Consider the following 11,201-nt stretch of genomic DNA (forward strand, 5'->3'; position numbering starts at 1 on the left):
TGCCCTTATACCTCCTCCCTTCCCACTGTCCAGGGCCCCAAACACCCCTTCCAGGTGAAACAGCAATTTACTTGTACTTCCTGCAATTTAGTATACTGTATTCGCTGCTCACGATGTGGTCTCCTCTACATTGGGGAGACCAAACGCAGATTGGGTGACCGCTTTGCGGAACACCTCCGTTCAGTCCGTAAGGGGGACCCCGAGCTCCCGGTGGCCTGTCACTTTAATTCTCCGCTCCACTCCCACTCAGACCTCACCGTCCTCGGCCTCTTGCATTGTTCCACGGAAGCTCAGCGTAAGCTCAAGGAACAGCACCTCATCTTTCGATTAGGCACTCTACAGCCCTCTGGACTCAACATAGAGTTCAACAATTTCAGATCAGAACCTCGGCCCCTATCACATATATATATATATTATATAATTAATTTTTTTTATCCACACTTTTTGTTTGTGCCTTTTTTCTTCCCTCCCACATGACAGCTGTCCTTCATTCTGCCAGCGCCGTCCACACTTCATCTTGAGCCATCCTTTGTTCCTTTACCTGTCCCATCACCACCTCCTCCGGCCTTCAATATCTCTCAATGTCTCTCAATCTCTCCTGCTTTCTATCCTATCACTGACCTTCCCTTTTGTTCTTTCATCCCCTCCCCCTTTTCCCAGCCCCCAACTTGCTTTGAAATCTATTCCCTTTCCCGCTTTTTTCCAGTTCTGACGAAGGGTCTTCGACCTGAAACCTTGACTCTGTTTCTCTCTCCACAGATGCCGCCTGGCCTGCTGAGTTTTTCCAGCATTTTCTGTTGTTATTTCGGATTTCCAGCATCCGCAGTATTTTGCTCTCGTGCTTGTACCTAACCTGGGCCTGCTCGATGCTGACAATGGAAAGTGATCCATTCCATGGAGCTAGCATCCCTCACTTGGATGAGTACAAAATAAAAATCAACATTATCAAATAGATTTTCGTATCTCATTAGTTGATTTCCTGAATATTTTTACCCCAAGCTGCGAGTTTTGATGGTGCAACAGCAAAGCTGGGCCTGAGGGTGTCGGTGAGCCTGATCTGGATTAGAGATCTCGGCCATGTGACGCAGTAACTGAACCCCCTGGACTTTCTCCTGATGTTAATTCAAATCCCTCCCGCTGCTGCTGTCAGTGACTCCTCCCGGCCCACAGCCCCTTCCCTTCCATGAAGTCAACAGCAACCACTTATTAAACAAGAAACAAATAAACAAACCAGGCCAAACACAAGCCAGAATGGTGCTAAAGTTTAACCGTAACTTTTGGGAACCGTTTGATGTTTAAAGGGCTCCTGACAGAGAGACTCCCACTTTGTTCATCTGTGAGGTTTCCGGTTTATTAGATCATTCAAAATACATGATTCGACTGTTACAAAAAATTGTAGCTTTTGTGATCTGCTGAAAAGTCACAGCTGATACGATCCTAGAATGATACAGCACAGAAGGAGGCCAATCGGCCCATCTTGTATATGCCAGCTCTTTAAAAGTGCTATCCAATTAGTCCTACTCCCCTGCTCTTTCACCATAGCTGGGCAATTTTTTCCTTTTCAATTATTTATCCAATTCCCTTTTAAAAGTCACTGTTAAATCTGCCTCCACCACCCTTTCAGGCAGTGCATTCCAGGTCATAACCACTCTCTGCGTAAAAAAAAGTCTCCTCTCCTCGGTTCTTTTGCCAATCATCTTAAATCTGTGTCCAGTGGTTACCGACCCACCTGCCAGTGGAGGGTCTATCAAAACCCTCTCATAGTTTTGAACACCTCTATTAAATCACCCATTAATTCTCTGCTCTAAAGAGAACAATACCAGCTTCTCTAGTCTCTCCACATAACTGAAGTCCCTCATCCCTGGTATAATTCTAGCAAATCTCCTCTGCTCCCTCTCCAATCATCCATTTTGAATACGGGGCTAATGCCTGGAGAACACTCTCCTGGCTGGCATTCCACCTTCTGTAAACTTCAGCTGATCCAAAACTCTGCTGCCCGTATCCTAACTCGCACCGAGTCCCATTCACCATCACCCGCTGTGCTCACTGCCCCGTGTCCTAACTCGCACCGAGTCCCGTTCACCATCACCCGCTGTGCTCACTGCCCCGTGTCCTAACTGGCACCGAGTCCCATTCACCATCACCCGCTGTGCTCACTGCCCCGTGTCCTAACTGGCACCGAGTCCCATTCACCATCACCCGCTGTGCTCGCTGCCCCGTGTCCTAACTGGCACCGAGTCCCATTCACCATCACCCGCTGTGCTCGCTGCCCCGTGTCCTAACTCGCACCGAGTCCCATTCACCATCACCCGCTGTGCTCACTGCCCCGTGTCCTAACTGGCACCGAGTCCCATTCACCATCACCTGCTGTGCTCACTGCCCCGTGTCCTAACTGGCACCGAGTCCCATTCACCATCACCCGCTGTGCTCACTGCCCCGTGTCCTAACTGGCACCGAGTCCCGTTCACCATCACCTGCTGTGCTCACTGCCCCGTGTCCTAACTCGCACCGAGTCCCGTTCACCCATCACCCGCTGTGCTCACTGCCCCGTGTCCTAACTGGCACCGAGTCCCGTTCACCCATCACCCGCTGTGCTCACTGCCCCGTGTCCTAACTGGCACCGAGTCCCGTTCACCATCACCCGCTGTGCTCACTGCCCCGTGTCCTAACTCGCACCGAGTCCCGTTCACCATCACCCGCTGTGCTCGCTGACCTACATTGGCTCCTGGTCCAGCAATGCCTCGATTTAAACATTCTCATCCTTGTTTTCAAATGCCTGTGCAATACAACGGCCAGTGCCAGACACTCACAGATTCCGTAGGCTTTGCCAAACCCCTGAAAGGACAACTAGAATTAACTTTAAAAAGAAATAACTTCCAAAAAAGGAACTGGATCGAGACGAACATCTCGAAAAGTCTGCGTTAAGGTCATTGAGTGGTTCAAGGGTTAACCATTACAACAGACTAAGTCTCAATCCGCTTAGACACCAAGGAAAGATAAATCCTTCAGGCCCAATACACAGCAACATTATTTTCATTCTGAACTCTTGCAGAGTTGCTCACATTACTGAGAAATTGCTTTCCTTTTTAAAAAAAAACCGTATTATTTCCCTACAAACCCCGATTCAATCTCCACGATCTGCCCACCCTCCGTCTCCCACGCACGTTCGCACCTTCTCTGCAGACATCCTTGGCCGCAAGCAAACAGGTGGACTCCCCTGCCAGACACAGGCGCTTGGGGTTCCGTCAGTCCCTCAGACCGCAAACACGGTGAGGCCGTTCACCATGAACAGGGTAGAATTAATGACAAAATAAAAAAGATATAAATTGTCCCCTCAGCGGGTGGCAAGTGGAGCCGAGCTTCGGTAAGAGAGGATCCAGCAAAGAACACGGGAAAGCTAATCGGCCCTTGTTCACAGAACGAGCCTGGTGCCATGTAACTGGGCCCGCCAATCACTCCGAGCGGATTGACAGCTGAGGTAAAGCTCCTCACACGAGGCGTCACTTGCACGGAAGCTACCAAGGAGCCGTACAGGGAGAGATGTGGCAGATAAACCTGATTAATCTGTGAACTAGTCGCATCTAGGGATAGACTCACTCACTCCCCACTGCCTTACCTGTCCATTACTGCGCCACTGAAATGGTGAATATGTCTTTAACATTGTTATATCTGACAGCAGATCCCCTCCCCAAAAATGTTACTTCCTGAGAAAAAAGTATGTTGATAAATGATAACTGTTTGTGCCGTGCAGGAGAGGGCCTGAAGTATTTTTCAACCTCCAATGATTGCAGTAGCAACCAAGTTTAACATGGGTGTGACGGAGGGGGTCATTTTGACTTTGGGCGACAGTGTAAAAAGGCAATATCGGATCAGCTGCCTGTTTTACATCTCTCGTAGTTTTTATTTCTACTGAAGTAAACGGAAACGACAATGGGACGAGATGTATAATGGGCGGTTTATCTGCTGCTGCCCGTTTTACACTAATGCGCAACGGCAAATCTCCCCCCGTAGTGTGCTCCATGACGGCAATGGGACTTATTCGCCCATTTGGTCACAAGCTCGTTTTCAGTGTAGTTTATAAATCGCTAACAAAATGGAGCGAATGTGGTTTTGAAAAGTACTTTTTGTGGGATTGTGATTTTGTTAGTGATAATGAAATGTTGTATCTGGAAGAATGATCCTTTAACATTGCACATGCAGTTTCCAAGCCATTTAACTGGTATAAATGGTATAAAAAAAAGCCATTAATCTGGCGACAGGGTATTGTGGTAGATCACTCCATGAAAATTGAGTTCATCCTGATTTGCGTACAGGGCCCTACCTGTGAGCATTACTGATGTTCCTTCTAGTAAATAGATTGAATGATAACAAAACCGTTGTTACATTATGGCATTTGAGATAAAGAGAAAACGAAACAATTACATCACTGAAGATTCCTTTCGCTCATCGATTTAAATTTATCATAATTGTTAAATTGTTATTTTTAAATATTAAAACATAAACCTACAAAGCAGGACAGCAAACATTTATTGAAAGAGTTTTTTTTAAACAAGAACGCTCTGTTTTGGATCCAATTCCTTAGATTATATTTTACTGTTTAAAAAATTACTTTGTGGCTGAGCTGTCCTTATTACAAAAGACAATTTGCAATTCTAGCAAAACACAACTTGTATTTGGACAGCAGGTTTAACGAGATTCACGCCCCAGTGTGCTTCACAGACACAAGCCAAAACTGGATGCCAAGCCAAAGCTGGAGGGGTGACCAAAAGATTAGTCAAAGAGGTGGGTTTTTAGGGGGGTATTAAAGGAGGAGAGGGATGTGGAGACATGGAGGGGTTTAGGGAGGGATTTCCAGAGCTTGTGGCCTAGATGGCTGAAGGCACGGCCGCCAATGGTGGAGTGCTGGGAGTTGGGGATACACAAGAGGCCAGAGTCAATGGGACAGAGACACCCGGAGGAGGGGTTTTAGGGCTGGAGGAGGTTACAGAGATAGGGAGGGGTGAGGCTATAAAAGGGACATGAGGATGAGAATTTTAAATTGGAGGCACTGGGAGACTGGGAGCCAATGTAGGCCAGTGAGCACAGGGGAGATGGGGGAGTGAGATTTGTTTTGGGATAGGAAATGGGCAGTTGAGTTTTGGGTGAGCTGAAGTTTATAGAGGGTGGAGGGCGGGAGAGTGACCAGGAGACTATTGGAATAGTTGAGTCGGATGATGAAGGTATGGATGAGGGTTTCAGGGGCAGTTGGGCTGAGGTAGGGGCGGAGACGGGCAATGTTATGGAGGTGGAAGTAGGCGGTCTTTGTGATGGAGAGGATACGGGTTTGGAAGCTCAGTTTGAATAGGATACGAAGCCTGCAAACAGATAGCAATTGCGCAGGGGATGGAATTGGTGACAAGGGTGTGGAGTTTGTGGCGATGGCCGAAGAAAATGGCTTCAGTCTTCCCAATGTTTTGCTGCAGGAAATTGTGCTTCAGCCAAGACTGGACGTTGGAAAAGCAGCCTGACAACACAGAGGCAGAGGAGGGGCCGAGAGATGTAGAGTGTCAGCTGATCTCGTGTCTGTGGATGGTGTGGCCTTGGGATGAGGAAGAGGAGGCCACTGAGTTTGGACTCAGTTCACAGAGGCCAGTGTCTAAAGCCCTGTCCCAACCAGTCAATCCATAAAAGTCATTGCGTTTAAAGAACCATGGGGGAAAAATTGGGTATCGCCCATTTTGGGGTGCTAATATCGGCCGGGCGGAAAGTTTAGTGCCCGGTGCTAATTATCGCCTCCGACTACAAAATTCACCTCTATCGCCCCGGAGGTGATTTGAGCGCTAAATCAGGCGCTACACACCTCTCCTAAGGCGCAAACGTCAGGGAGTGAGGCGCTACCTCAGAACGCTACGGAAGTTCAGGCGATGTCAGTTACCATGGAAGCCAGACAGACTGGCGCCATCCAGTTCTTAAAGGGGAGGGGCCATCTTGCTGGCCAGCCACACCCTGCTCGTTGCAGCCTTGAATCTCGGCCTGGAGAGACCTCTAAAGCAATTGTGTTGGAAGCATTAATGGATAGGCCCAGGGAAAGAGCTCGACGCTTAGGAAACTCAAAAGTGGTGCTGAGGGCCAAAACTCCTTAGAACAGCGTTAAATCTCTCCAGATGTCTGTCTCCCTCTCAACCTGCGTGTAACAAAATTCAGTCCGGGGCGCTACCGGGGCATTGCACGCTTGACTGATGTCATGATCTGCGGGCGCAAGAGATCATGGCGGTAGTGTTTAGTGCCACCGCAAAACGACTGGTCAATTTCACAAGCAGCGCTAAAATTGCCGCGCTCGGGTGCTAAGTACCTAGCGCCCCATTAGCACCTCTGGGGGGTAACCAACCGAATTTTTCCCTCCATGTCTTTGTTCAAGAAAGGAGAGACAATTAAAGTGGGTTTGCCCACAGCCGAAATACTCTTCTGGAATTTGAGATAAAATGACTGAGCATTTAGAAATGCACGAATGGGTTTGTTGAAGTCAAGCTGCGATTTGCTACTTTAATAGACTTTTTGAAATAAATGACCGATAAGATAGATAGAATGCATACGTGGCTTCAGTGCAGTACCGAGGGAGTGCTGCACGGTCGGAGATGCTGCCTTTCTGGTGAGGCGTTTTAAAAATATATATTTTTTATTCATTCATTGGATATGGGCATCACTGGCAAGACCAGCATTTATTGCCCATCCCTAATTGCCCTCAAGAAGGTGGTGGTGAGCCGCCTTCTTGAACCGCTGCAGTCCGTGTGGTGAAGGTGCTCCCACAGTGCTGTGAGGGAGGGAGTTCCAGGATTATGACCCAGTGACGATGAAGGTTGACGATGTATTTCCAAGTCAGGATGCTGTGTGATTTGGAGGGGAACTTGGAGGTGGTGGTGTTCCCATGCGCCAGCTGCCCTTGTCCTTCTAGGTGGTAGAGGTCACGGGTTTGGGAAGTACTGTCGAAGAAGCCTTAGCAAGTTTCTGCAGTGCATTTTGTAGATGGTACACACTGCAGCCACAGTACGCCGATGGTGGAGGGAGTTGTAATGATATCAGCAAATAGAGATGGTATTTGCCTGTTCGATTATGATGCCTTAATAGCATGTTTGCATGTATTGATTGCTTGTGCCTGACCAGCAGAGGGCATGTGACCGAGAGAAGCAAGGCAGTTAGTTTTAGTTTCAGTTTCGTTCTAGATGCTTCACAAGCATCGTGTCTCCTGTAAAAGCTGTATAAAAGAGTTGAACAAGCTTTAGATTAAAAGTCATTCTCTTTCATAAATGTCTCGTCATTGAACCCACAAAGAAATCAATACATGGTGTCAGAAGTGGCTGAAAGAGATGATGAGAAAAAATCTGAAGTTAAATCAGCTCTCCACAAATTAGCAAGCCAAAAGAGAACATCGTTACTTACCATTAGAGAATAGCTAACGAAGTGAAAAATGGAAGGTTTACTCCCACCAACGATGCTTCAGTTGACAGGTAATGTGGCTGAAAATTGGAGTAGATTCAAACAACGTGTAGAGTTGTATTTAGCGGCAATCGGAGCTGACGAGAAAAGTGATAATAAGAAATCGTCAGTGTTCTTACATGTCGTGGGTGATGAAGCGCTGGAGGTGTATAATAACTTCACATTCGCTGCTGATGGAGACAAAATGAAGCTAGATAAAATAATGGAACAGTTTGAGGCCTACTGCATACCTAAACGTAACGTGACGTTTGAGAGGCACAGATTTTTCACATGTGTTCAGAAAACGGGTGAGACTATTGATCAGTATGTGACTGAACTGAAAAACCGAAGCAAATCGTGTGAATTTGGGGGACTGACAGACTCGCTGATAAAAGACAGACTGGTGTGTGGTATTCCAGATAATGGTCTAAGGGAAAGACTGCTAAGAGAGCAAGATCTAGACCTGGGAAAAGCCATAGCACTGTGTAGGGCTACAGAGACTGTGAAGTTGCAGGCAAAGGAGCTGTTCAGTGACAATAGCTGCAACGTGGATGCAGTGAGAAAGAACGGATACAAACCGTTTAACAAAAAGAGCGCCAATGTGAAAAAAGAGGCGTGGCCAGCGAACGAAAATGAAAGGGACAATCGAAAGACATGTAGTCGATGCAGTACACAGCATCCACCAAGAAAGTGTCCAGCATATGGTAAAACATGCAATAGTTGCAACAAAAACAACCATTATGCCCGTTGCTGCAAGAACCAAGCGCAACAAAGCAAGGTCCATGCAGTAGATGAAAGCGAGATAGAGGAGTTCAATGTAGATGTTGTGTCTGAAAACAAAAAAGAAGAAAGAGACTGGATGTTGACACTAAAATTGAATGACATACACATTCCATTTAAATTGGATACTGGAGCACAAGTTAATGTGATATCAGAGACTGATTTTAAGAAAATTAGACCCAGACCAAAGATACATGGAATAAAAGTGAAAGTGACAGGATACTCAGGTACTGATATACCAGTGAAAGGAAGATGCATTGTCAAAGTGACACACAAGGACAGAGAGCACACGTTAGCATTAATCGTGGTGCCAAAGGAGGTGCAAGCCATACTAGGTTTAAAAGCCTGTGAGAGACTGAACCTGGTAAAGAGAGTCCTCGTTGTGGAAAGCGAAGGAGAGACAGTCTATGATGAACTCATGAAAGAGTACAAAGACCTATTTAAGGGTCTAGGCTGCATTCCAGGAGAACACACGATCAGAGTAGATAAAAGTATGACACCGGTCATACATCCATGCAGAAAAGTTCCGTTTGCTCTTCAAAAGCAACTGAAGGCAGAGTTGGACAGGATGGAAAGCCTGAACGTGATTCAGAAGATAGATGAGCCAACTGAGTGGGTGAGTTCCCTTGTCGTAGTGGACAAAAAGAATGGAAAGCTCAGAATTTGCCTGGATCCAAGAGATCTAAACAGAGCAATAAAGAGAGAGCACTTCAAGCTTCCTACACGTGAGGAAATCATGGCACAGTTTGCAAATGCAAAATATTTCAGCAAGTTAGATGCATCATCAGGATTCTGGCAGATGAAGCTGGACGAAGCAAGTTCAAGACTGTGCACGTTCAACAGTCCATTTGGCAGATACAGATTCCTAAGGTTACCATTTGGCATTGCCTCAGCTCCTGAAGTGTATCACAAAACTATCCATATGATCTATGAGCACCTGGAGGGAGTTGAAACATCAATGGATGACATCATAGTATGGGGAACCACGAGAACTGAGCATGACGAGAGACTGAAAAAAGTGCTGGAAGCAACAAGGAAAACAAACCTGAAGCTGAATAGAGAGAAATGCCAGCTCGGGGTGACAGAACTGACATTCGTGGGAGATATCCTTAGCAGTGAGGGCATCAGACCAGATCCCAGAAAGGTGTCCGCCATTGAGAATATGCCAAAGCCACAATGCAAAAAGGATGTGCAGAGGTTTAATGGAATCATCAACTACATGGGGAAATTCATATCCAACCTCTCAGAAAAGATGGCGCCACTGAGAAGACTAACTGAAAAGAACAAAGAATGGGAATGGAATCATGAGCATGAGAAGTCATGGAGCGATCTAAAGAAACTGCTCACAGAGGAACCAGTTCTGAGGCTTTATGACCCAGCGAGACCCATCAAGGTATCATCAGATGCATCACAGAGTGGGCTCGGTGCCGTTCTTCTGCAACAATATGACTACTGGCAACCTATTGCATATGCATCGCGCTCAATGACAGACGCGGAGACGCGATGTGCTCAAATAGAAAAGGAGCTGCTCAGCATCACATACGCCTGTGAAAGATTTCACCAGTTTGTGGCAGGACAAGCAATCAGTGTAGAGACTGACCATAAGCCCTTGATTGCATTGTTCCAAAAGCCACTAAATAGCTGTCCGCTTAGAATACAAAGAATGATGATCAGGCTGCAACGCTATACACTGAATGTTGCGTACACACCGGGTAAGCTGATGTATACAGCAGACACGTTGTCCAGAGCTGTTGACCCAAGTGAGCCCGCAAACACCACAATGGATGAAAAAGTGAACGCCTACGTGGACATGATCACAAGTGCACTGCCCATAGCAGATGCAAAAATGGAGCTCATAAAGACTGAGACAAACAAAGATGAAACAATGAGACGACTGAGAAAAAGCATCTTGGATGGATGGCCCAACATGAAGCAAGACTGCTCACCTGACATGGCAGAGTACTGGAACTGTAGGGCGGAACTATCAGTGGTCGAAGACATCATCTACAAAGGAAGTAAAATAGTTATCCGAAAGAGTCTGAGAAAAGAGATGTTAAAAAAGATCCATGGAGGACATCTGGGAATCGAAAAGTGTAAGAAAAGAGCACGAGAGGTGATGTACTGGCCACGAATCAACCAAGATGTGACAAATGAGGTGTCAAACTGCACAATATGCCTGAAATATCGAGCAAGCAATCCGGTAGAACCACTAAAGCCACACCCAGCACCAGACAGACCTTACCAGAAGGTAGGCGCTGACCTATTCGTATGTCAAGGGAAGGACTATCTTGTCGTCACAGACTATTACTCCCTGTATCCAGAGTTTTGTAGACTGTACACCACCACTGCAGATGCTGTGATAACATGTATGAAAGCCATATTCTCCAGACATGGCGTGGCAAGCGAGGTCTTCACAGACAACGGACCCCAGTTTTACAATGCAAGTTTCCGACACTTTGCCAAAGAGTGGGACTTTGTCCACACAACGTCAAGTCCTCACTATCCACAGTCCAATGGTCTAGTGGAAAAATCGGTCCAGACAGTGAAAAGACTGATGTACAAGGCAAAAGACAGTGGAACTGACTTCTACCAAAGCATGCTTGTATACCGCACAACGCCGCTCGAGTGTGGTAAGTCACCAGCCCAACTCCTGATGGGACGTCGGCTAAGGTCAAACCTACCCATCCCAGAGAACCTCCTGAAAACAAAAGAGGGGGAGAAAGTGAGGAAGTTCAAAGAACAACAGAAAGAAAAGCAAAAGTACTACTATGACAGAGGAACACAAAACCTACCTGAACTCCACACTGGTGACCAAGTAAGGTTGAAAGACAAAACAAACACATGGACTTAGAAGGGGACTGTCCTGAGTGAAGTTCAACCAAGATCATACACCATTCAGACAGATGAGGGTGCTGTTCTGAGAAGAAATCGTCGAGATCTTCTCATGGGACCAGCCACAGCAGGTCAAG

The 11,201-nt window shown here is 46.7% G+C and overlaps 1 protein-coding gene across 2 annotated transcripts in view; it reads right to left on the bottom strand.

Annotated features, from left to right (window-relative positions):
- The window catches only part of LOC147105335 (tubby protein homolog), a 132,887-nt gene extending 129,413 nt beyond the window's left edge, over positions 1–3,474 (bottom strand). For both annotated transcript variants that reach the window (XM_086011606.1, XM_086011605.1), the window contains exon 1: positions 3,173–3,474. In XM_086011606.1, coding sequence (XP_085867732.1) covers positions 3,173–3,187 — 15 coding nt within the window. In that variant the 5' untranslated portion in view covers positions 3,188–3,474. The remainder of the gene's footprint in view (positions 1–3,172) is intronic.
- Positions 3,475–11,201: the final 7,727 nt, after the last annotated feature.

The sequence above is a fragment of the Somniosus microcephalus genome, chromosome 18, assembly GCF_052327205.1.
Source record: "Somniosus microcephalus isolate GS21.2 chromosome 18, FLI_Smic_1.0, whole genome shotgun sequence".
Taxonomy (NCBI): Eukaryota; Metazoa; Chordata; class Chondrichthyes; order Squaliformes; family Somniosidae; genus Somniosus; species Somniosus microcephalus.